The 26,655-nt window shown below is 37.8% G+C and overlaps 1 protein-coding gene across 6 annotated transcripts in view; it reads left to right on the forward strand.

Moving 5' to 3' along the window:
* Window positions 1-20,747, forward strand: part of col12a1a (collagen, type XII, alpha 1a) — a 63,672-nt gene extending 42,925 nt beyond the window's left edge. For 5 of the 6 annotated variants that reach the window (XM_008399529.3, XM_008399531.3, XM_008399530.3 and 2 more), the window contains 28 exons: window positions 29-148; window positions 284-430; window positions 545-661; window positions 752-904; window positions 1,047-1,121; window positions 1,206-1,345; window positions 2,492-2,615; window positions 2,702-2,845; window positions 3,059-3,223; window positions 3,857-3,895; window positions 4,015-4,153; window positions 4,808-4,950; window positions 5,753-5,862; window positions 9,085-9,243; window positions 9,534-9,611; window positions 10,700-10,786; window positions 11,200-11,253; window positions 13,438-13,533; window positions 13,846-13,899; window positions 14,685-14,738; window positions 15,014-15,067; window positions 15,554-15,625; window positions 15,709-15,744; window positions 15,831-15,897; window positions 15,982-16,164; window positions 16,373-16,450; window positions 17,462-17,632; window positions 19,856-20,747. In XM_008399529.3, coding sequence (XP_008397751.2) covers window positions 29-148; window positions 284-430; window positions 545-661; window positions 752-904; window positions 1,047-1,121; window positions 1,206-1,345; window positions 2,492-2,615; window positions 2,702-2,845; window positions 3,059-3,223; window positions 3,857-3,895; window positions 4,015-4,153; window positions 4,808-4,950; window positions 5,753-5,862; window positions 9,085-9,243; window positions 9,534-9,611; window positions 10,700-10,786; window positions 11,200-11,253; window positions 13,438-13,533; window positions 13,846-13,899; window positions 14,685-14,738; window positions 15,014-15,067; window positions 15,554-15,625; window positions 15,709-15,744; window positions 15,831-15,897; window positions 15,982-16,164; window positions 16,373-16,450; window positions 17,462-17,632; window positions 19,856-20,013 — 3,017 coding nt within the window. In that variant the 3' untranslated portion in view covers window positions 20,014-20,747. Of the gene's footprint in view, window positions 1-28; window positions 149-283; window positions 431-544; window positions 662-751; window positions 905-1,046; window positions 1,122-1,205; window positions 1,346-2,491; window positions 2,616-2,701; window positions 2,846-3,058; window positions 3,224-3,856; window positions 3,896-4,014; window positions 4,154-4,807; window positions 4,951-5,752; window positions 5,863-9,084; window positions 9,244-9,533; window positions 9,612-10,699; window positions 10,787-11,199; window positions 11,254-13,437; window positions 13,534-13,845; window positions 13,900-14,684; window positions 14,739-15,013; window positions 15,068-15,553; window positions 15,626-15,708; window positions 15,745-15,830; window positions 15,898-15,981; window positions 16,165-16,372; window positions 16,451-17,461; window positions 17,633-18,950; window positions 19,705-19,855 lie in introns of those variants that run through there. The other variant, XM_008399532.3, reaches the window with a different exon arrangement.
* Window positions 20,748-26,655: the final 5,908 nt, after the last annotated feature.

Below are 26,655 nucleotides of genomic sequence, written 5' to 3' on the forward strand. Positions count from 1 at the left end.
CTGTGTTGCCCCGTCTTGTTTCCTGCAGTGGGAATGCTGGGCCCCAGAAATCTCCGTGTTTCTGATGAGTGGTACACTCGCTTCAGGGTGTCATGGGACCCCGCTCCATCCAGGGTTAATGGGTACAAGATCATCTACCAGCCTGAGGGTACAAATGAGCTTCCCTATAGCAATTGTGGTGTCATGTTTTGAAGAAAATATGCACTTTATGGATACATATGCTTAACTTTTGAAGCACAGTATTGCCGCGAGGCTTAATTGGTAAGGCGATTTTTCTTTTTAGGTACTAATGACGTCTTGGAGGCATTTGTTGGAGACGTGACGTCACACCAATTACAAAACCTAAAAACTGGAACGACTTATGACTTGAAGGTGCTGGCCCAGTACAACACAGGCTTCAGTGGACCTCTAATTGGTCAAGGAACGACATGTAGGTTGAAAAATTCAGTTATAAGTGACTGGATTTAAAACTGTAACACTTTATACTGGATGATTATTGGGACTAAGGAAACATATGTATTAATACTTGCTCTATTCCTTTTAGTGTATCTGAATGTTACTGGCTTATCCACTTACAATGTTGGATTTGAATCTTTCTGCCTCCGTTGGGCCCCTCACAGAGCAGCCACATCCTACAGACTGAAAGTCAATCCCTTTGACAGTAAGACTTTTGTTGCTTAATATTTTTTTATTTCATTCATCTTTTTAATCAACACTGATCATATTATTCTGTTTTCTTCCTCTCCTGTAGCTTCTAAGCGAGGAGCTCAGGAAGTCACAGTGCGAGGCTCAGAGAGCAACTATTGTTTTGATGGTTTAAGCCCTGACACTCTTTACAATGCCACTGTGTATACCCAAACACCCAACCTAGAGGGACCTGGAGTCAGTGTCAAGGAGAGAACATGTAAGAAAGTGTCCGCTCTCCATGTTCTGTATTAACATGTGGAAATGCTGCTGGTTGATACCATGAAATTCGTAATGGGAGAAGCCAATAATTCACCCTAAAATATCATTTTCGGCTCTTTGCATGCGATTTGTATTTGCAGTGGTCAAACCCACCGAGGTGCCAACTGAGCCGCCCACTCCTCCTCCCCCAGCTTCAGTGCCGCCTGCTTTAGATGGTGAACAACGCTTTGAAATATATTTAACATGTAACATTTTGTTGCTGGTTAGATTAGATTAACACTATGTCATTCGGAACACAGTGTGCAAAGGTGCCAAAGCAGACCTGGTCTATTTAATTGACGGCTCCTGGAGTATCGGAGATGAGAGCTTCAACAAAGTCATCCAGTTCACCACAAAAATGACTGCAGCTTTCGATGTCATCAGCCCCAGAGGCATGCAGGTCAGTCGTTCTTGAATTTAAATTTAGCTGGAATAATTTATAATAAACTGTAGTAATGTTCATAAACTAACCAGCCCCTCATACGGGGTACCACTCCCTTTGGCTTGGACCACTATTAACCTGATCAAGAATTAATCTTAGCATTAATATATTTACACATATTTAATTAATGAAAAAGAAACAGTCTAATAGACAAATCTTTAGAGAAAGGAGGCAAAAGCCAATTCTACTTTTTACAAAACCAGCTATGAGCTAAAATGTCCTTGAACATTTATCAAAAGTTAACTCTCAGGGAATTTAGTTGCCTAACTTCTAAAGAAAAAAAAGCAGACGTAAAACAAAGTCTCAGACCTTGCTTTTCGACATTAATTTTGAACACCGGAACTACAGAGCAAGTAAAAAGTGAAAACTGTGGCCTGGAATTAGGCTAATGGCTCCCTCACAGATCCAACTTGGCTCACTTGAGGTTGCTTAAGTCCTGTTTCCATAGCTGGGATAACGGGGAACTCTCTGTACAAGTAGCTTTTATTCTGGATGAAAGGTCACTCAGACTGGTTGGTGTAGTTTGAATGTCTTAGTGGGTTTTCCCTTTGGCTTGGAAAAATAATTAGATGCAACAGAAAATGCTGTTATATAAAGATAATGTAGTGATGTTTACATGACTGAGGTGTGGAAGAAAGACAGCCAAAAGTCAAAGTAGCAAAACTTACAATGTGAAAAACATTACCACTTTAAATAGCCAACTAAAATTTGATTTTCTTTTTTTTCAAACTATAGACCTTAGATTTATCATCAAATTGTTGTTGTAGATACTACCTCATGGCCCTAGGTTGGTTTTACCTTTAAGGTTTTAAACATGACATTAAAAATAGACAAGTACATACCTATGTGTTCTTTTTTTCATTAATGGACATTTAAAGCTCCTTGAATCTCTTAAATAGGAGAATATTTGACTATACTGAAAGAGCCTTAATGCAGACAAAACTATTAAGACATAGTTGGATGTGAAAGGTCAAACCTTTTACATAAAACATACACTTATGTGTACACTACATAATTGAATAATTTATTTTTACTTAATGTTATTATTTTTCTGTATTCTGTCATCAGCCTTAACCCATTTATTTTCATTTATTTTTTGTACAGGTTTCATTCGTGCAGTACAGCGATGATGCCAAGACTGAGTTCAAACTGAACACCTACCACGACAAAGGAATTGTTTTATCAGCTTTGCAGTCAGTTCGCTACAGAGGAGGCAACACCAAGACTGGTACTTCACTTAAAAAAAAGACAGCTTAACAAAGTAATTGTTTTGGATTGTTATGCATATATTATTATTATTTTTTTTTTCTTAAGGTGTTTCTCTGAAGCATGTCTACGAGAAGGTGTTAACGTCAGACAGTGGCATGAGAAGAAACGTCCCGAAAGTGCTGGTAGTTGTCACAGATGGACGCTCCCAAGACGAAGTTAAGAAGAGTGCAGAGAAACTGCAGCACTCTGGTATGAAGTCATAATATCTGCTTGCTTTTACACTGTGCCTAAAAAATGTTTTTGAGTACAATTGTGAAGCTTTTTCTTTTCCACAACAAGGCTAAAGGCCTGTGGTTGAATATTTAATAAACTCAGAGTAATGTGAGGCATAGTTAAGTCACCTGTTGGTTTTTGATGTACTTAACAATAGCTTTTGTTTGTTTTTGTGTGTGTGTTACATAGGCTACAGTGTGTTTGTGGTTGGCGTAGCTGATGTTGACATAAGAGAACTGACGGTTATCGGCAGCAAGCCCACTGAGAGGCACGTGTTTGTCGTCGACGACTACGATGCTTTTGATAAAATCCAGGATAACCTGATCACCTTCATCTGTGAAACCGCCACATCAAGTAAGACAAATACTAACAAATCTGATATATTCCAACTGATTTGTCAGTACATCTGCAATTGTGTGAAGACTATCTTTATCTTCACAAATGGACAAAGTAATGAAAAACATATAGCAGTGAACAAAAATAGTGGCACTCATGGTAAATTTGTTAAAAGTACTTTATTTGTTAAAAGTACACAAAATTATTTTTTTTTCCAAGACCTAAATTACAAAGAAAACAGATGAACTGATGAGAAAAGATCATAAGAGAGGACCCAGGACAGCCCATACAGATTGTGCAAGAAGAAAAGAACAAAGAATCAGCTCTGCTTGTGCAAGCGTCAACTTGAAAAAACTTATAAAAGGCTAAATGTTGTCCTAGTGAAAAAAATATTTTACATTGTGTTGACCACAAGGCTGCTAAAAAATTTTATTGTGCAAGACATTTTTCTAAAAATGGCATGTTTTTCTCTCCGATCAAGTAAATTTGGCTTTTTCTGAAATTTACGGTGGCAACGTACTTCTGCAGTACTGTAAAACTTGTACACATCTTTATCAGTGATGTCAATAAATGTGCCGACATCTGTAAGCAACACAGTGTTTACACCTAATCTATTTTTCCAATGTCTTATAAACTCTTGTGATCTTGCAGCTTGCCCTCTAATCTACATCAATGGATACACCACACCTGGTAAGCATTTAAATACCACACCTTGCACATTAATCTCTGGAGCGCCTATAGACTTTACTAGAGATTTTCTTTGTATGTTTCATCTTCTCATTGATGCTCTGTTTATTCTTTCTTTTCAGGCTTCAGAATGCTTGAAGCTTTCAACATAACAGACCGGACATTCGCCGGCATGAATGGTGTGTCCATGGAGACTGGGTCCTTTAACAGCTACATTGCCTACAGGCTGCACAAAGATTCTTACCTAACCCAACCCACCAAGTAAGAGTCTGAGCAAAATACTATTTGTGTGAAAATAAAGGGTGTGTAACTCTTGGATTGTGGTTTTTCCCAATGTAGCTGACCGTGTCTTTTTTTCTGTTATATAATCTATGATTCTCCTGAGCCCACAGTCATTTATAATGATGGTAACTCATATCGGTAGCTAGAGGGATTTCCAGAGTAGTTTCCAGCACTAAGCCCACTCTTCTGTTTTTCTGTAAGATTTTGAACAAAAGATTTTAGTTACTACTTGACCTCTTCCCTTATCTTTACCCTGGAAGGATAAAATAACCTTAAAGGGTCGCTGTTGAAACGGCATTAGGTATTTGCAGAAGTAAGGTACTATCTATGCAATCAAGTGAAAAACTTTGAACTACATGAGACTATAGAGAACATGGGAAAAAGTGTTTTGCAAGTAAGTCAAAGCCTGGGCGGAAGTGATCATTTAAAGGTTTTTCGGCATGTTTAACAAAGAGGATTATACACTGCTCAAAAAAATAAAGAGAACACTTAAACACTTAAGTGACCACTTAAGTATTCCCTTTATTTTTTTGAGCAGTATATATGTTTGCAGATGGATTTTCATTTAAAGTTGGCTTAGCAATGCAAACACAAGATGAGTACCATGACAGTAAATGTTTTTAACTCTAATAGGGAGATCCACCCAGATGGTCTTCCCCCATCTTACACCATCGTCCTGCTCCTCCGCCTCTTGCCGGATACGCCCTCTGAACCTTTTGATGTATGGCAGATTGCTGACAAAAACAACAACCCTGAGGTCGGAGTCACAATGAATCGTAAGTTTCCATCAGCCAGTCAGAAAGGAACGTTGTGTGGCTGACTCAGTACTTTCAGTGCCCTGCAAGTGTATTCCCACCCTCTGAGCCTTGTCTGATATTGTCACATTAAAAACAAACTTCAATGTATCTTATTGAGATTTACTATATATATATATTATATATATATATATATATATATATATATATATATATTTTTTTTTTTTGCAATATGAGTTCTGAAGGTAATTTTACTGTATTTAGAGCTGTTCGAGTAAAAAGGACCAAAATAAAAAATCCAGGCTGGATTTATTTATTTTTTAGATTTATTAAGGGAAATAACAACTCGTTCTCCCTTCCAATCTTCTCAGTTCTGTGATGCTTTGTGTTGGTTTATCACAGAAAATCCCACTAACGCAGGTTGTGGTTGTAACATGACAAACTGTGGAAAAGATCAAGGGTTAGGAATCCAAGGCACTGTACAGATCTCTGGAGAGAATCTTAATCTTCTTGCCTTTTCTTTTATTTACAAAGCTGGGTGAGATAATGGCATTAATGGAAAATTCAGTTCATTGCCCTCAGACTAAATTAGGAATAGCCCTCTTCACTGTTATTCTGTGATGAAAAGGTTTCGTTTGTAAATGAACATCTGCTGTAAGTTTGTCCTTCTGCTGTAAGTTTGCATCCCTGGGAAGGAATGCAAAAACTGCATGTGAATATCACAATCACCTGCAAGCCAAGAGCATGTGTTCTCTATAATCCTGACCGTTGCGTGCATCAGAGCATACTGTTAGCGATTTATCAAAGGCTCTTGTCTTTTCAGCTTCCACCCAAACTCTTACGTTCTACAACAAGGACACCCGAGGAGAGATTCAGAGAGCTGTCTTTAATGAAGCGCAAGTGAAGCGAATTTTCCATGGCAGTTTCCATAAGGTAAACATACCGCATGGTTCTAAAAAACACAAGTATCTGCTTGCACTTCATAGTGATAATTGTGAGAAAAAAAAACAAATGTTTTTCCAGTAATTTGGGGCATCTTAAAGTATTTTTTTCCCTTTCACATATAGTTTTTTTGACATGCTTTTATGTGTGTTAGTGTTGCTCTCATTTAATCTGCCTTAGATATTCTTTATTGTGAGCTTCGTTGCAGTGGAGCAGTTTCAAATTACCGATCAAAAGAACTCTACTTTCAGTCTTAGTGTTATCTTACTGTTGGGATTTTAGAGGTCCCCCTTTCTCACAAGTTGACATTTGAGCTTTGTTTTATTTAGACCAGGCACTTAATTTGATAAATGAGCTTCAGAGGCCATAAATAAGCTTAAATGCTGCTGGTGGGAGTGAAAGTCTGATGCCTTTGTGGTCGGGTGTAATGTGCAAAATGTCTGGTTCAGGACTTGATTTTCCAACCAGTCGCAGAGCCAAAGAGTAAATGATATTCTACTACAAACATTCAGTTTTTAGTACAGTGAAATTAAAATGAGCAAAAGATTACATAGAGACAGCTTCAAAGATGAAAATGATGTTCTTGGGGTATTTAAATCTGACTCATAGCATCTGATGAATGTTGTTGGTTTTTAGCTGTATGGCAACAGATTTAGGAGATTATGAGACCATGATACTTTGATTTAACAGCTTCGTTCAGCATAGCAGATCATGCAGTACTGTGCTGAAGATCTACATAGGTTTTTGTAAATAAGATCTACACTATTTTAGCTGCAGTATCTGTCAAAAGCACACCTCTAACTCAAAATATCAAACCTCACAGTAGTGGTATTGGTTTCTTTCCAGCATACAAATCCAAATATTAGATCCTTATGCTTGACTCTTCTTAAAAGTATTGCAATATGGTTTCTCACAAGATGCAAACAAAGACATCAAGAATCTCCATGAGAAATACAAAGCAGTTCTTGTTATGTATTAGCACTGTGGGATGTGGAAAGCAGAACAATAGAATGCAGTATGTTGTCCTGCTGACTTGGATGGATTTAACTACAGCCATCCGAGTTAAGTCAAACTGCATTTAAAGTTCCCTCACACAGACAATGAGTCCCTTTTTATCTGTGACGTAGATTCCTTTTTTCCTCCAACAGCAAGGTTATCATAATTAGTGATCTCTTTTTAATGAGCAAGAGTCTTATCCAACATCAAAGTTCACTCGAGAGATGTGCTGGCCCAAACATCAGAGGACACAAAATAGTTTTGCAGGTCAACCATTCGACAACTACGCAACTAATTGTGAGGTAACTTCATGAATGAATTGCTCTTTGGAAAATGCTGGCTCAGCAGTTGATGAAAATTAAATATTTCTTCACTTGTCTGGTTGGAAAGCAGACTTTGAACGTACTTGTGTGTGATTCGGTTCTCTCAGCTTGTGGCCGTAGTTGTCTGAATGTGCACCGGGTGGCTATTTGGTGGTGAAGTGTTGCCATTCCACGAGCTGGCGAGTCCGCAGTGGTCTACCTAGCTGCTTATTTGTTGGTCTGCAAAGTAAGTGCTGGCGCTGCCTGCGGTGGTGGTTTGAGTTTACATGTTGTCAGTGGTTTTTTTGAAACTTTTTTGGCTCTTTTGGGTTGACCTCAAAGAGTGTGTGTTTTTGGCATCCAAGCTGAAATCTCACTGACAGTGATCAGCCTTTTCAGCCTTTTGTTGGTTTTGACTAAAAGTACTTGGTTTTGCACATCATGTTTTTTTTATTTAATCTTTATTCATCATAACACCAATGGTACATATAGATCGGAGATTGTTTTTGAAGATACTACATAGCAATGGTCCTAAAAATGACCCCTGTTGCTCTCCCACACTTTGCTGATGTGATCCTCACTTTACAAAAAGTTCAAGCCAAGTATAGATGAAATTCAAGATGTTCTTATTTTCCTTGTCCTTTGCATGCACAAACAGAAATCTGAAACTTCCTTTAAAAAGATAAGATAATAATGCAAACTTTGGGTTTCAGGATTAGTGGCAGCACAGTTTTAATGCCAATGTAAATGAGAATCAACTCTCAGTGTTTATTGTGTTTCACTCTAGAAAATACAAACTTGTGTTTGTTTTATATATATATTTTCATAGAGAAATAAAATTGTTCGTGTATAAATGAAATTAAAACACTGTCTTTCAAGGTTTGGGATTTTGGAAAATGACAAAACGGGGAAGAGGGAGCCAGGAAAAATAAAACTCTATCTGCTGGGAATTATGCAAAGATGTTTAATCAGTTAAAGCAGAGCTGGAGTCAACATGCAGAGAGAAAGCTGAAGCAACAAAACAAATTGTTAGCAATTCATTAAGATGACCAATTTGTTAATGCTTTCTTGCATTGGGACCATCTCACAACTCAGTTGAGGGAGCCGTTTTTCGCTAGATTTACTTTTTATTGATTTCAGTATTTTCATAGGTTTGGGGAACCCTGAAGGGCATCACGGTTTACATTTATGCCAGGACCCTGGAATAAATGGCACCTCTTTCCCGTTTGTGGTCCACCAAATAGTTTGTTCTGCTTCCAAGGAAGTAGACTGTAATTTTGTGAATAGTTGCCAGGAACTATGGTCTGGTTTGTGGTTGATATAGCTTTGTGGAGAGAAATGGTAGCAAGCATTTTCCTGACATAAAGAGATCTTGTTTGACTTTAGAGTGGGGGAAAATTTGCAACTGCAAAGAGAAAAGTATGGAAAGTGTAGGACTTCTGATGGCGAGCCGCAGAAGATATTGTTTCAAGATGTGCGGATCGGGCCTCTATGCACAGGAAATCTAAGAATTTGGCACTTTTTTTGCTCAGTCGTTATATAATCACAGACCACAGATGAATAGCTAGCTGTTGCATAGATTTTTAAGGTCTAGAGTTGTCTAGATGCATCAAGTTTTTTGCTATATCAAAAAGGTTTTCTGGGTAATTTCATCTGTACTTAACAAGGTGTTTTATAGGCTTAAGACTTCTGAACTCCCCCAATTAAGCGGAATACAGTTACTATAGGGCCGTATTGTTCTCTTTTTGAGAACAAGCACATCTCTTCAAAAATATAAATGAGTCCCAGCACCATCTTTTTAAATTTCCAATTCACAGATTTATTGTGCATGAATAAATTGGGTGCAGGTGGTGTTCCAATAAGACAAGGATGTTTTGTTAAAAGCTTCCCCCTCTCCATCGTCTGTCTCTTCTAGATTCACATTACCATCTCACCAGAAAAAGTCAAACTCACTGTGGACTGCCAAGAGGTGGCAGAGAAACCCATCAAGGAGGCCAACAACATTACGCTGGAGGGCTACGAAGTGCTTGGCAAGATGGTCAAGTCTTCAGGTTCAAAGAAGACCTCAGCAACAGTAAGAGCAAAACAAGCCAAGCTTGTTAAAATGCAAAAGTGACATCTGGAAGAGGATCTAGCAGCGTTCAAAACAATGAACATCTCAAATCTGTAGTGCATTAATGCTGCAGCTAAATGTTAACTATTCCCAGGGTTGCCTGTTGAAAGAATGAAAGTCTGCAAGCCTTCATTTCTCCCTGGATCCTATTGTATTATTTTTTTTAAAACTCTGTACTTTTTTTTTTTATTAGGAATGGGAATTATTTGAAACACCCTTCAATGTATTCTCCCTCATCTTGTATCTTGTAGTTCCAGCTCCAGATGTTCGATATTGTCTGCAGCTTGAGCTGGATTAGCCGAGACAAATGCTGCGATCTGCCAGCCACAGTAAGTGTCATTTTAGACTTCCAAACAATTCCAAATAGGAATGGGATGGATATTGGCATATTGCAGTTTCTCACATTGTTTGTGAAATAACGGTCTTGTTTCTAGGAAAGTTGGTTGATTTTGTAGTTAATCAGAGAATAAATGGGCAAAGAGAGAGGAAGGAAGATATGCAGCAAAGGCTCCAAGGTTGGAAATTGAATGAGGACACATGACCAATATATATGGGGTGGTTGCTTTACAAATATGCTAAATGTGTTGAAACAAAGACAAAAATGAAAAGGACAACAGTGTTTACATTTCAGGTTGTCATTAGCATCTTTAATTAGCCTCGCAGACCACATTCCTAAAACAGCAGATCCTCTATCACCTCGAGATTGTCGATCAATAATGCTGAGATTTCTGAAAAATCTGCCAACATTTCTAATTCCAGCAAGTTATATGATAGGCAATCTGAAAAATACACCACAAAATGTCTTGTCCTATCGCTAAAAACAGCTGTTAAAAGAAAAAAAAACAAAAAAAAAACATCTCAAATTGTCTGGAAAGAACTTTGTATCCTGGGTAATTTTGATAATTTGACTATATGAAGCATGAGTCCCAATTGCATAAAAACAACTCCTTCCTTTGGCTCATGTAGCAGACAGTAAAAAGATTAAATTATGTTCTGTGGGAAATACATGGTACTTGCACTTTTTGCCAATTACAAGCAATTTATGTGTAATTTTCTCCAGATATGAACACATCACATCAATGATTGGAGTTGTAATTCGTTATGCTTAAAGACAACAATGCAGAAATGTGAAATGAATCTGCAGCTGCAGCATTTTGGTCTAAAAGCCCTATTGTCCGTGTCACACTTTCAACATTAATCCATTCTTGCCTTTTATGGGTTGCAAAACTGTCTCGTCTTTTATAAATCCCTAGCAAAGCAAAAGACAGAGATATCCAGGATAAGGTCATGAAATTAATTTCCTCTGTTTTAGATTGCCAGGAAATGTCTTCAGGTGTCAGAGTTTAAAAGGGAGAATAATAAAACTAAAGCAAGCACGTATGTTACATTTTTATCTCTGCATCTTCTTTCCCTCCAGCGAGATGAGGCCAAGTGTCCTTCCCTTCCCCACTCCTGTACTTGTACACAGGACAGTATCGGGCCCCAGGGGCCTCCTGGACCTTCGGTAAACCTTGCTATCACTGCTTTTTGTCTGTCCTCGCCTGATAAAATTGTTTTCTCAGAAGTCTTAGATGTTTTGAAGATAATGATAAAGCCATACTGTTTTCCACTAGGGTTGCACGTTCTTTGCACAGTTTGAACTTTATGCAGCCGAGAATGTTTCTTGCATAATCATTTTTTTTTTCTCCAAATGGAGAAAGCAGCACACAGAATGAAGCTAACGTCTTGCAAAGAAATGTGGGCTTAGGGATGAGTGTCAAGAGATAAATGTTTCATGATAAAACAACAGTCTGCAATATGTGTACTCAGTAAACTCACTTAGGCACTGCTAGGAAGTCCTATTGCCTGGGGTTTAATTTCAGAATTCGCTTCTGTTGTTACGCTTAGCCTGTGTTTCTGCCTCTTCACTTTTTTCAGGGCAGTCCAGGTACTAAAGGACCTCGAGGAGATAGAGGAACACCTGGCAACCCTGTGAGTTCAAATTTAAATCACTCAACGCATGCTGAAAATTGTTACTATTAAATACCATTATTGTGTCCTGTACCACTACTGTTTGTTTTTACACATGGTTGGGCAAAAGTTACACTACCTCTTGAACTTCTTTACAGTCATCTAATTAGTAAATAAAAAACACCTGTGAGCAAACAGCATCGTTTAGATCAACACCCACAGCAGACATGTCAGGAATGAAGTTGTGGAAAAATTTAAAGCATGGTTAGGCCAATAAATGATAACCCATACAGCCAAGGGGCACCTGGTAGATCTGCAGGAGCTGCAAAATCTGTCAACAAGGACTGCTGTGCATTCCACAAATCTGGCCTTTTCTGAAAAGTAAAGCTGCACAGTATCTTGCAAATAAATCATTGTCTAAATATCAGGGTGTGCAAAGTGTTTATCTAACTATTTGAAGTGCAATAATTGTTGGCTTATACATTCAAACTATGAACTCACATTTTTCATGCTGATGTAATATTTAGCCAGTTGAACAGAGTCACAGGCAGGAGATGCTCATGCAGGACAAAAAAAAAAAACATCACCAAAATGCTAAAGCTCACAGAGAGATGGATGCACAGATGAAAGAGGAAAGAAGTCAACAGTCTTATATCTGAGCCTGTATCGGGAAGATTTCCTGATGCCGTGCAGCACTACAGATGAGTGGCAAAATTGTTGAAAAACTAAGAGAAAGCTAAAAGAATCCCACTCTGCAGTTTGCCTCTAGCTATTTAAGAAGACGCAGCAAATGTTTGAGAAAATGTGCTTGTTAAATTGATTAGTTATAGTTTAACTGGGTCTGAGTCTAAAGATTAAATGTAAAACTATATGTAGAAGCTAAATGAAAAATAATAAACAAACTATATTTGCATGCTTAACTACATAATCTCAGTCTACTAAATTCAAATGTAATATGTTATTCTACGTTTTTATTGGTGCAGATTGGTTCTTTTTCATCAAAGGCATACTCTGATTTGTTGCAAAAACAATCTGTTTGTGATTTGCTGGTGGTGTCATTCCTTTAAATATGTTTTATGTTGCAAACGTAGTTGCTAACACAATAACGGCGTGAATGTGAAAGACACATGATGTTTCATGTGTACCAAAAAAATGTTGAGCGAGCGTTTGTGAAATTTAAACACTCAACACCGTTTATGATGTTTGTTAACCCAGATACCTGTGCCAACATCAGCTTTGCTGCACGCTCATATTAGTGGTATAAATACAAACCCACACCCACAGATGTACATGTTTTGTGCAAAACTGTAAGGAAACTGAATGTACTTAACCATCTCATGAAGAAAAATGTGGGTGTTAAAGCGCCCACATCCCTTATCTGAATCAGAATCAGAATGGTTTTATTTTTACTGTATCGAAGCACAACAAAATTAATTGCCCTTTATTGAGGTGCGAAGCCTATGGTTAGAATGGCCTATGCCAGAATATCGATGGGACTTGTGTGCATGACTTAGAAATCCCTCTTACAGATTCTGTTTGTTGAATCTGATTGAGCTTCCGCTATAATATTTTAAAAAGCAAGAATGGGCAGTTTCTAGATGAGTAAAGCTTGTAGAGACATGCTGCAAAACACTTGCAGCTGTAATAACAGTAAAAGGTGGTCTTACAAAGAATTCATCCTCGGACTTAGTGCACTTCCATCTTATTGTCAAAATAATGCATACATTTTCTTCCAATTTATAATTATGCACTATTTTCTATTGATCTATCACATATAATTACAATAAAATACTTTGCAGTTTATGATCACATCATGACAAAATGCATAAAATCTCATATTTTATGCATTTTGTATTCAGAAAATGCATAAGTCTTGAATACTAGATATACAAGGTTTGGAAATCTAGAATATCAGCAGTGGTTAGATAAGAAGTAAACTATTCCAGAGGTCTGCCTCTTAAAGTTTAATTTCTCCTCCTCATAGAAATTGCACACATCTGAAAACAGTTAAATGTATATTTCCCCACAGTAAATTTCAAGGAGGCCCCCGTCAAATATTTTGAAGGTCCATTTCCCAGAACTGTCATTGTTAAACAACGAATCATCTGTCAGCACAGTTTCAGGCATAATTGAGTTTGACTTTAACCTTCTTTCCAAATATTGTGATTTTCTACCACCTTGCTGATGATGTGTGTATTGCCGCAGGGTCCAATGGGTCCACGTGGTGAGTCAGGAGTCCCAGGTACGATGGGGCCGCCAGGTCCACAAGGCCCTACAGGACTTTCTCGGCCTGGAGAACCTGTAAGTTAGTTTTCATTGACAAATCCTTTTTTGCAATCAACTGTGTTTTGTTAATTGTACCATTTGCATTCCCTGCCTACCTTCTAATTGAATGCCTGATCCAACCTTTGCTACAATTCAGCACTTAGTGGGATTTATAGCTGGCGTCAAAATACATCTCCCTCCCCTCTTCTAACTTCCAGACATCCAGAGAGCGCCGTTATTTTCTTTACTGATCCTATTAAAAATATCCCATCAATCACAAACATGGTACAAATGAATGGGTAAAGTAAAGTCTGCGATCCTTTCTTTTCCCTCTTCCTATGTTTTCAGGGTCGCCCAGGACCTAAGGGAGATCGTGGAGATCCAGGCATTACTGGTTTGCAAGTAAGAACTTTTTACTCATTTGTGGTTTATGATCAGGAAACTAGAAACTGTCCACAGGGAGCAGCATTTACACTGGAATGTGAATTTAGTCCAATAATCAGGATGAAACCACAATGAGATTCGGGAACTTTATCATGCCAACCCTAAGGGAGACCAAACTCTTAATTCGGTCCTCTTGAGTGACAAACTGTAAAAGAACAGAAATGCCTTAAATTGAAATAAGGAATAGATGTTATTTGTTACTCCAGACAATAAAAGATCCGTGTAATTGAAACAGAATGGGATTTATAAAGACTTAAAGTGACCTCTAGGTGTTTGAGCATGTAACCAAAGTTCATAGAGGCTCTTTACATTTCTGTTACTTATGTCAGCAGTCAAGTTTGAGCCATTTATCATGGAGCGAAAATCATGTGGTGAAAGGGTGATTTTATCCAGCTGATGTCATTCATTCAACTCCCACCATTGAGCTGGTGAGGAAATCACCACTGCTTGGGCTTGAAATAAGAGAAAATCCCACCCTGTAATATTCAAAGTCTATTGGCAGCAGCGCATCTTTGCAATTTGACCTAATGTGGCCTGTTGTAGAGGAACAACGACCATATGAGACACAGGAGACTTTTAAGAGTTTCTTCAAGCAAAACAATGTGTTATCTTTGGCTAAATATGTATGAAAGAAGTGCATTTTCAGCATATTAAAAGCCTTTAGATGCAGTAGGAGGGCTACATAAATGGACACAGTTTTTGGTGATTTGTTTATGGTAAAGTGTGTGTGTTTTTTTTCCCAGGGACCTCCTGGGCCACGCGGTCCTCTGGGCCCTGTTGGACCAAGCGGAGCTCGGGTAAGAATCCCATGCTAGCATGGAGTACGTACAGAGTCAAAAGCCCTTAAAATGAATCGAGCTCTTTAGCATCATGCCTTATATGGTATCTTAAGTAAGCTGTTGGTGTTTAAGTGTATTCACATGTATTTAAGCCTGTAAAGGTGTTACTACTTAAGTTAAAAAGGCACCCTTAAGACAAAAAAGCCCCTTATATTATGACAATGATATATTAAACTACCATGCTCCCCAAGGAGCTGTAACACACATGTGACTCTGTGTTGTTTCTTTTAAAGGGGCCACCAGGAAAAGAGGGGACATCTGGACCCAGAGGCCCACCGGGGCCCATGGTGAGTATCTATAGGTACCAAATAAATAATGCTTAATCCTTTATTTTACTGATATTGTATATCTGCAAAAAAAAAAAAAAAAAAAAAAAAAAAGAAATGGCTCCTCTGGCTTCACAGTTCCACTCTGCTGGAACAGCACATAAAAACCAGACTGGCTCCCCAACTCTTGTGAGAATGATGCATGCATCTCTCATTTTCCCTTTTGCAGTGGTTTGCGGAGGTCTGAATCTGCTTAATCCAGCCATCATGTTAACAGAGCGCACATGGTCTATAGCATCCAGAGTGCCACAAGAGTCATTAGCGAGATGGCTGGTGTACTTGCACTTCCATGTCCTCCGCTGTTCTTGGCAGCTGATTTTCCCCCACTGCAGATGTCAGAGCACAAATCCCAACTTGACACTTGTTATACAACTGTTAACTGGGAGCAGGAGTAAAATGTTGCGCTAAGATTTACTAAGAAAGATTTCAAATATATTTCTTTTTTAGGGAAGTCCTGGAAATCCAGGTATACCAGGAATCACTGGAAAACCAGGCAAACCAGGAGACCCAGGAAGCCCAGTATGTACTGACCACATAAATAAAAATATACAATGAAAGAAAATGTTTTATGCTTGATTTGACTTAGTTTTTGTTTTTGAAAGGGACTTGTTGGCCTTAAAGGAGAAAAGGGAGAGAAGGTAGGTTGTATCTAAATGCAGGTTTTACACATTTCTGTGTCAAGAAAAGGGACTCTTGTCTTCATTAAGCTGTCTTTGATTTCCAGGGAGACTTTGCATCCCAGAACATGATGCGTTCCATTGCCAGACAAGTTTGTGAACAGCTTGTGAACAGTGAGCAAAAACATCTCCCAAGCTTCTGGCAGTTTAATAGTCCTTGACAAGTTCTACTTGATGAAATCCATCTGAATTTTGCAGGCCAGATGAGCAGAATTGATGTGCTGCTCAACCAGATTCCCTCCGGATATCGCAGCAACACTCCTGGACCTCCAGGTCTTCCCGGCCCTCCCGGAGAGACAGGATCCCGAGGAGAGCCCGGACAACCTGGAAGATCTGGATTCCCTGGAACTCCAGGATTACCTGGAAATCAAGGAGAAAGAGGTACTTTTCAGAACCCATGGGAATATATTGACTGTTTGTAATAGTTTTAATGTTGAGCAACAAAAAGAACCCAAAATATGTTATATTAATCAAAATTCCCTTAATCTGTATAACCACATCATGATGCTGCCACCACCATGTTTTATACTGGGGAACGATGTGTTAAGGGTGTTAGTGTTTAACTCATTTTCTTCAATTTTTTTTGCAGGTTTACCAGGAGAAAAAGGGGAAAGAGGAGCCCCAGGAAACGATATTAGAGGACAAAGAGGCCCATCTGGACCACCGGGTAATACAGTTAATGTTATTTTGATATTTTCTAAAGAAGGAAATCAACTTAAATATCAAATTACAACAGGTCCAAGGTCACCAAATCATACTAAATGTTTCCGTTCAGTTTTTTTTTTTTTTTGCACTGGCAAAACTTAACCAGAGTCAGTAATATGAAACTTCCTCTGTTGTATCTATTTGGACAAAAGAAGTCTATGCTTACAATTCAACACCTTTATTTGGGCTGTCACAGTACATAAATTAAATTCCCATGTTTTTTTCCCCTTTTTTCTAGGCGGGGGTTCTGTCATATGAATATCATGTTTCGCCACCACTTTTGAATATTCAGAGCTAATGGTGGTTATATATTCAGGAAGGATTAAATTAAAACTAAATGGACTAGTTTTGTCCATTCTAACTCGGAGCTAAAATGCTGTTGCAGAAACATCTAAAATTTCTTATGTTTTTAGAGCGTTTCCCTAAATGCATTCTATGATTTTCTCTAGCATTTCCGTCCCTTTTGCCGTTCAAATCAAAGCAACAGGAAACGTTTATTTATGTCTGTTACTCAACAGCAAACACTGAAGACGCTGTCTCTGAATAAAGTGAGAAAACACCAAGGACTAGAGAGAGGAAGTCTACACTGATGACTCAGTTCTATGAGTGTGTGTGTTGGGGGTGGGGAGAGAGGGTGAAGAGATTTAGATTGTTGGAGAATGAGCTTTCCTTGGTGGCTACATTGACAACACATGGATTCACTTTGCGGAGAAGGGGGAGGGGAGAAAGGGGAAAATTCCATCCTGAGTTTGTGCTGTCTAGACAGATGGGTTGGGGGTAACTCCACTCAATCCCAGACTGTGTCTCGCTTTTTATTTTTTTTTGTTCTTAGTCAAACTCTCTAATTGAGCAGTTGAAAAATTGAAACTGCAGCTCCATGACCCCGAAATGTTTCCATGGAAAGTTTACAGGTGATGTCACTCAAATGCCAGAGGGACTCCCTTTCCTAAACGGGCCTCACTCTCTTGTGCAGGGCCACCAGGAGAGTCGAGGACAGGTCCCCCGGGTCCTTCTGGTTCCTCTGGGCCTCGTGGGCCTCAAGGCCGTCAAGGTGTTCCAGGTGTGAGGGGACCACCAGGCCCCCCTGGATACTGCGACTCCTCTCAGTGTGTGGGCATTCCATATAATGGACAAGGATACACAGGTACACCCACTACTGTCTAAGTCCTGCATGGTTTGACTTATAAAAAATAGATGAAATGTATGCAGACTAATTATATTTCCAACTCATTGCTATACTTTATTGATGATGTTTGGAGGTCTTTATGTAGGGGTTCCTAATAGTTATTAAGCAAAGTTAAAACCTAATGTGAAGGACTGGAACACACAGATTAAAATGTTGAACTTTGACATGAACTGTATATGAAAGTCATGTCTTGAAGAAACAGGACAATAGTGTAAAGTAATTACATTATGCAGATGCCTTAACTGTCTGAAATCTTCACCATGGAGCTCTTTGCGACTTGCTTTGTTGGTGCTAACATACTGTTAGTACTGTTTTATACGTCAAAATCTTTGATATTTAAATCAAAATCGTTAGGTCTCAAAGGATCGGATGTAAAGACCCTTTGAGTGTTTCGATAAAACTTTTTCCTTATAACTTTCCTTCCGCTAAGCTGCAAACTGTTCAGTTTCCCGCAAATGAAATGCAACTCATACAACAATAGATAGTTGCAATTATCATCACAGTGAACTTTAAAATAAATTTCTTTAGTTTAATCAAATACTCATCAGAGTTACTTCAGTCCATTTCTCAGTCAAACAAAACTATATCATTGATATTTCAGCTTGCAATGCCTTTTCAGTTTATCACGTGCAGATTAAAAGTTGTTCTGCTACACAGACTCTGTACTTTCCTTGAAAGTTTAAAAACATATATGGTTGGTGTTGAGTTTAACAATGGCCTGATACTAATCATTTAGAAATGCCATTTTAGAGAATTTTCTACATGATGCAAAGTTTCAGACAGCCGATTATAACTATAGTTTCTTGACTTTATAGCCTCTTTTAGCTAATGTTCCTTTTATGTTGCTGAGGCCAAGTTGTTAATTCTACTTTTAAGAAGGATCCAAATAATGTGACACTTTTGGCTTTGGAGGTCTTTCTTTGTGGAGCTTTAGCGCACTAATTAGCCACCAGAGACCCCAAGCATCTGACTTCTAGCCAGATTAACCATCCATCTTATACATTTTTACACTGAAAACATTTTTGTACATAGGTCAAAATAGTACAATCCCATGTGTATTATTTCTAATGTGAATGAAGCCAGAACTTTGGCAAGTTTTACAACAGGTATTCTGGGAATAGGAGGGACCCCTTGTAAAATACTACATTTTAATACCTCCTGACATTTGATGTTTAGTTTTGAAAGTTGCATGAAAGCAATTAGCTGATGTATGATGACTTACATTGCACATTAATTAACTGCTAGTAACGCACACCCTTTTTTGAACTGTTTTCAGGTTTGGCATAGTAAACTTTCTAAGTCGTCAGTGCCGCTTACGTTCTGAGGTCCTGTTTCTGAGATGTTTGTCCAGTTGCTTTGGGGCTTGTAAGAATAATCACCATGGACATATTTAACATTACAAAAGGAAAAAAAAAATGCAAAAAGAAAGAAAACGGAGCGTGCTGGCACTAACAGAATGTCACGGCTACAAGCTACAGTGATGGCAACCTGCTGGCCTGTTTGCATATTGAACTACAAACCAATGGGGAAAAAATACAGAGACTGGGCATTTTCTACGAAGGACGCAGCATGTACAAACCGACCAACTCAGCTACTAACAAAGAGGATATCAGAATAATACAGAGGTGTAAATAAAGCTAATTTTTCTTTTCTTTTTGCTTTGTAAATGACTGAACCGGGACATTTTACTAATAACAAAGAAAAGAAAATTCATGTTAACCTTTTCATTGAGCTTGTGCCTCATAACCCACTGCTTACTTACACCTGGCATAACCCCTGTTCATGACGCTTTAGTGACCTTTTAGCTCTGTAGCTCTGATCCAGACTAAAGCATGTTTCATTTGTTTATTTAGTCATCATGGTATTTGTGTACATTGGTTGAGTCAGTGCAAAATGTGTTTCTCCAGCCAATTCATGTGTTTTTTTTTGATAGTGGTATAAGCTGGTCATTTTACCACTTTTTAAAAAAAATGAAATATCATGTTGGATTTTACTGTAAAAGTTTGAAATTAAATTTAAAGGTATTTTAATTTTCATTTGTTTTTGTGGTACTAAAGGAGGCAATAATTTCTATTTTTAACGAGAACATTTGTTAAGTCTACAGTGTAGTATTAAAATTGTTTATGTAAAAATGTTTTTTTTGTTTGTTTTTTTTTTAAATTGGCCAAATATATTTTTTAGCCACCCGCTACCAGCCTGCATCTGAGGTAGAGACTATACCTGTGGAGCCAGTTGGAGAATTTGGAGAATTTGAGACAATACAGTCACGCGGTGACTCCAGAGGCCAGCGAAGACAGAGGTCACTACAATCAGACAATACAGGAAGACTGGCATCATAGCTACATACAAACAGGATTTCCCAGAATAAATAATTCCCAAACATTTAAAGAGGGTACGCAGAGAAAAACAAAATACTTATATGGGTTTGATACCTCTGGCTTTATTGAACATATATATAAATATATTTTTGACACAAGAAAGTGTAGCAAGTAGACTAGCTTTGTTACAGACCTGTGTGCTTGCTAAGTGTTTCCCTTTCGTGTCTGCCTGTAATATACCTGCAAATGTTCATCAGACTCAAGTTTGTAAAGCACTAATCATGTGAAAAACGACAACAAAGTAGTCCAGTATGTGTGTTCGTAGACAGTAACAAAATGCCTGAATTGTTTCCGATTTCAAAACGTTACGCTTTATCAGATCCTTCACTGGTAGCCAACAATTTTACGCCCAACCATTTCAGTTTTGTGCCATTTTTTTTGCCGCCTGTAAACAATGAGATATTCTGACTAACTGTAGCAAATCAAATCAGTTTTTTTTTTTGTTGTTGTTGTTGTGTTACCAAATGTTACATTGCATGAATATGTTGTATATTTACTGAAGTCAGAATATAGTTGTTTTTTTTTTCCTTTTTTTTCTGTCATAGCAGTAAGGATTTGGTGGCAAAACTATGGATATAGGATTGCTTTTTTCAACTGTTTCAACTGCACATTTTGTGAATTTACACGCAGCCTTATTTTCTTATTTATTTCTGAAACGGAAGAGGCATTTTTCAATAAAACTACTGAAAATGTTACGCTTGTCTGGATATTTCCTCATTTTTGTATGAGTTTGATGAACTGAACTTCTATGTCCCGATAGAGCCTTGCATTACAGCAGAATAATGCAATGTATTTGATTGCATTAAAGTAGTACATGATTGTGAAGTAAATATAAAATGATACTGAAAGGTGCATTCAACCTCATTTACCCTGATGCCTTTAAATAAAAAAAAAATAGTGTAAATAATTGCCTTCAGATTCACCTAAATACTCAATGATTTTTTTTTTTGATTATTCAGGCATAGCATTGTTGTCTTCCTTTTTAATAACCGTCTTTCTAGTTTGGCGTTGGATTTCATTTGTAACAGGATAAGTTTAGCCTAATTACAACTGCATACTTCACTATTCGGATTTTAATTTTGTTAGTATTTTGAAAACCATGTAGCCCATGTTCATTCAACTTAACAGTACTGCATTACTTTCCGTTAGTTTTCCACATACAATTCCAATAACATTGTGGTTTTCACATAAGAAAATGAGCAAAGCCCAATAGTATATGGCATCTAAAGCCAAAGCTCGGTTGCCAAGACCATCAAAATGTCAGATCTACAGCTGGTGTTGAGTCTAAATTCCTCTGAAGGAGTTTGTTTGGTCATGAGCGACAGATCTGATTTCTCTCTGTGCAAGTCCTGAAGATATGCTTTGAAGTTCTAACCTTTATTTATTTTGACAGCATAAGATATTTTTTATTTTGAGTTCTCCAGAAAGTCAACTTGTGCCTGGGCAATATGACAGGATACAGGAGGGAGTTTGAGAACAAATTCACCATCAGACGAACTGCAGATTTTTCATAACTTGGCATTCACCCCATCAGGATTATGCTAGAATGTCTATGCGGAAACATTGCAGACGCATTTGAGCCAATACCTGTGTTGCGCTGATATTTCCGCCGATTGAGCACATCTAATGACACAACAGGACCTAAACGAGATCCTTTTTGATGAAAGAAAAACAAGCCAGAGAAGTTCTGAACAAATGCCGGAGATTAAACTGGGAGTGAAGCACTGAGGTCAAGATCACCACACTGAACAGGCGTGTGAAAACTCCCTGCAAAAGAAAACCTTTTATGTTCGGCTGCTATATCTTGATATGCTTAAGGAAATTGTGAAACACTTCTAAAAAAAAAACTAAAAAAAACTGAAAGCTTACAGAGGCTTGTATTTTATTGGGTATGGAAAAAGTATTTTACGTGTGAGAGCAGCTGTTGCCTTACTTCACATATATTAAAACGCTTACAAGAAAATTGCATAACATTATGCACATTCAATGGAATCCATGTCAAATGGTGCTCAGTTCATTCGCCTCTTCGAACAAAATCCACTTGCAGAATTTTTCTGTAGCCTTAAACCCACTGTAATGTTTTCATGAACCTACCTGGTCATCAAATGACATTAGTTAACAATCCAGCATACATCTGTGTTCATTTTGGAACATGAATTCTTTCAGGCTCCTACAGAACTTGTGGCTGTTCGAATGCTGGCACGGTGTTTTTTTTTATCTTGCCGTCTGAACTGGTATTTGAAGAAACATACCAGTTATGTGTGTCTAAACTTCAGCAGTCCTGTCGGGTCTTTGAAGTGTTTGAGTTAACTTTGATTGGCTCCCGTTGTAAAACATTCCATGCATACTGGAGATGAATGCTTTGGAATTCGCAGTGTCCTGGTGCGTTATGATCAGGTCCCAGCTGACCACCTAGAATGCAATTTCAATGCTACATGAGTCTCCACCAAGTGGTCAAAAATTATTACCTGAATTAATCAGACACCAACTTCTAAGTTGAGCAAAGTGTTTGCTTAAAATGGGGTGAGATTAGATGACTTTACTTCTGGGAGACTGCAGCATTTGTATTAGAATTATTTCTGCAAGCATTTGCTTGTACCATCAGACATGTGGTACAGTAGACCTCGGGTATTCTCAGGGGTCAGAGACCACAACTGCTCACAAATAGCTAAAATCCGTGAATACTTGAGATTCTATCTAAAAACACATATAACTTCCTATTTTAACACTTCAAAAACCACATATACCTGAAAATGCCTCAATAAGTACAGCGGAAACCATCTTACTACCACAGAAGCTAATGTCTACAATTAAAATTTACTTGTATAGCACATTTCAGCAGCAAAGCAGTTCAAGTGCTTTATGTCATAAAAACGCCATACAGTCACCAATTATGAAAAAAGCAGTAAACTTTGCATTTTACCATAATCAAAATCATCAAGACACTCAAATATGTCAATTAATGTTGCATTTACTATTAATCAAAGGTAGGTGGGTTTTTAATCTTGATTGGAAGCTACTCAGTGTTTCAGCTGTTTAGCAATTTTCTGGAAGTTTCATGTTGGAAGCAACATGAAAGTGCTACTGCAGATGTTACTCAGTAAGCTGTTGCTAGCTTACCAAAGTGAGTGAGGTAGTTGATGCCACCCACCTTGCTTAGCTGGGCCATAAAAAGTTAAGCGCTAAAGTCTTTCCTCTGTCTTCAACCCCCAGAATGCCATGTGGTTCTGAAACAGAGTTCAATTAAATTATCTACATTCTATCCGATTTTCTATTTTCTATTGATCATATCGCGATACCTACTTTTATTTATTTTTTTGTATTATGTCCCAGCTCTAGTTTTACAACAACATAAAGTATTCTTGATTTTTTTACAGCATTCCATTCAAACCCACTTTAGCAAAGTAATGGCCATTTTGTTGATTATATTATGATGCTATTTAAATTTGAAGTAAGGTTTTAATTTAAGAATAAGATCTGCTGGTTGCTAAAGCAGTTAAATATAACGATGGAATAGCTTGAGTTGGACTTGCCAGTTAATAAAACCTTTTGAAGGGAATGAAACAGTCCTTTTGAACTCAAAGGACTGTTTGATTCCTCGGAGGGCAAGTATTCATTCACCGCACAGACATAAGTTTTCCACTTACTGAGATGCCAAAAGCAACAGCGAAGTAATACTCTCCTCAGTTTGGCACAACCAGTAGTTCTCCAGCTTATGTCGCAAAAACTGGAATTATTTTGTGAGAAAGTAAAAAAAAAGTCCTTATTTAGCCTTTTACATGTGACTGAATGTCCAAGAAATAAAGTATCAAATACAATTTACTTTATTTTAGTATCCATTTAAAATAGTATGCGTCACACAGTATGTGATATATCCATAACAATAACTGTAGTACACAGCGACTTTTACAAATGTGTTAGACATTTATATATTTTGTTGGTCATATATTGATTTCGAATTTAACAATGCAAGATTATATATATATATATATATATATATATATATATATATATATATATATTTGAAAACCTCCCCTCCACGCGCTTTGGTTCAAAGCACCACTGTGAACAGAAGCCACATAGAGATCAGAGCGAGTATGGGTGTAGACTCTTGTTAGCCCATAAGATCCCATGCTGTTTACTATTTCACAAGGCAAGTGAAGCATTGAAAGTCCTGTTTACAGCCCAACTCATGGCTGTGTTTACCAATGCACGCAGAGCACATCTGTGGAGGTGGCTGGGTAAAGGGCAACAAGTGTCACTGTTTTCCTACTAGCCCTTAAAATGGTTGGTAACACTCTTTCCAAAAGTGTTTGCAACACTCTTTTTAACAGAGTAATTGTGGTGGTGTATTTGTCGAGAGATGAGGGTGGTCCCACATGCTTTTCTGTTCTGGCTACAAAGCTAATGAGGTGACACACAGATGGCCTGCTAAATGAGCCCTTCTTATTTAGTAGGAAGGCTCATTTTTTCATTAGTTCTGTTCCCAATACCATATTTATTACTCCTGTTAATATGATCAAACTAATGTGTTCATTATTCATCAACCAGTTCAGACATGTTCATTCATTATGTCTGAGCCTCTCTGATTTTCCCAGGCAAATGAAATGCTTAGTTGGAAAAGGCTTGTACATGTGTGTTTTCTATCCAACCCAGTTGTTTTCCCAAAATCTAACACCGGGTGAAATGTTTCAGCTTCACGAGCCGAACGATGCAGAAAGCAAGCAGTTTTGGACATTGATTTTAGTCAACATGTCTCAGTAAAGGCGTTCGACATTGCACAGCAGCACTGTGTCAATGGGGAGTTAGCATTCACGAAAGGAGAAGAGAATCACGTCAAGATTATTTCAGTCATTGTGTCTTGTGGTTGCTTGTACTAAAAAAAAAAAAATAAATAAAATAAAAAAAATTAGCTTTGAAGAAAAAAAGTGTATTTTTGTATTTTCAAGAGGTACACTCAAGTTGAAACCACCATGATTTACATTTATATTAAATTTTGTTAGTCTTCATAAATAAATCACAAAAAACAGTCCTTAATGTATCCAAATTAACATGAAGAAAAACTACATATTCGTCCAGGAGGAGCGACTCAATGGCTCAATACAATCTGCTGGGCTCCCTAAGATAGAAACTTTGTAAACTAATTTGAATAATTAATTGAGTTTTGCTGTTTTGTTTAATAACTAGAAACAACTGGGTTGAATTAAAATTACTTTTTGTAAAGTGTCTTGAGAGTTTTCCACAAGGACATTTGAGCTGATGTGTTTAGACATTTAAGATTCCAGATTAAACTCCCATGGAGAAATAGCTCAACGTGTGTTAGAATAGGGCACTGAGAAGTCAGATTTTTAATTCAGTTTTCTTTCAGAGGGACCTTTTTTTTTCTTTTTTTTTTTACAATTGTGAGAAACTGTTACTGGCTTTTCTCAAATATTCACGTGGTTGCAAGGAGAAGGAAGCAGGATGCGTGGGCTTGATTTCTCATTGCCATCCCGGAAAGGAGCATGGAAATACTTGGTTTTGGTAAAGTACTGCGTCACTGAGAAATTGGACTGAGAAATTCCAGTCCAATTTTTGCCTTCAGACTAACAGCTGCCGGGGGCTACAAGTCCCCAAGGGAGAAGTGGTCTCCATGACTCAGCTACCAGGGAAAACAGAAGGTAAGTCAGAGCAGAAAATAACTTTCAATGTTCTGGGAAAACCTAGTAAAATGTATTGTTGTCCATATTTAGGATATGATGTAATTGCCTCCTTTCTTTTGATTAAGTGAGGAGCATAATACTCACAATACTTTCCTTTTGAGATTCTCGTCAAACAAGGCCCTTTGAAAATGCTTAATCTTATTTTGAACTGTTTACATTTAATTGGTAGAGTGGATCAGTGTAAATACAGAAAGAATATTAACTCAGGGATGCTGTCATGTAATTTTATCATATCCACATGCTATCATCCTCGCCTCTTTATGAAGAAAAGATGCTACATTGAATGGTTAATTAAATTCTGCACAAAAAGGAAAGGAAATGGCTATGCAGTTAATTATTTTGTTGTTGAATAAAGATTCTAGGCAATAAATCTTATAATGTTGGAAAGCTTGTTTATTTTCGTTTAAATGATGCCACATTTGCAGGAAACATGCATCTCTGTTTTATGTTTCTCGACAGGACAACAAAGGCTATGTTCACACTGCAGGCCTTGAAGCTCAATTCCATTTTTTTGGGAATTTTTTATTAGTTTTTTTTTTTATTGGTATTTCACATTTCTAAGTATATGCGACTTCCATGGGATCTCCTGTGTAAACTGCAAACAATCTAAAAGTGTCTTACCTATACAGCAGAGGACACAGTAATACGTAGCAAGCGTTAGTTTGCAGAAGTAAACATCGATGGTAATGGTGGAACATATCTTGCAATTTTGCAGCTGTTGTCCAGCCGGAGCCAGCACTTTAATAACTTAATCCTCATAATCGTCCGCCATGGTTGTTGATTTTCCTCCCGCTTCTGCGTACTGGGACACAGAATATTGACTTTTTCCAGCATCAGTGACACACTGCAGTGGTGCCCAAAGTTGGTCCTCAAAAGCTGGCATCCTGCATGTCTTAGTTCT

This window comes from Poecilia reticulata, chromosome 22, assembly GCF_904066995.2.
Source record: "Poecilia reticulata chromosome 22, P_reticulata-male-v2, whole genome shotgun sequence".
Lineage (NCBI taxonomy): Eukaryota > Metazoa > Chordata > Actinopteri > Cyprinodontiformes > Poeciliidae > Poecilia > Poecilia reticulata.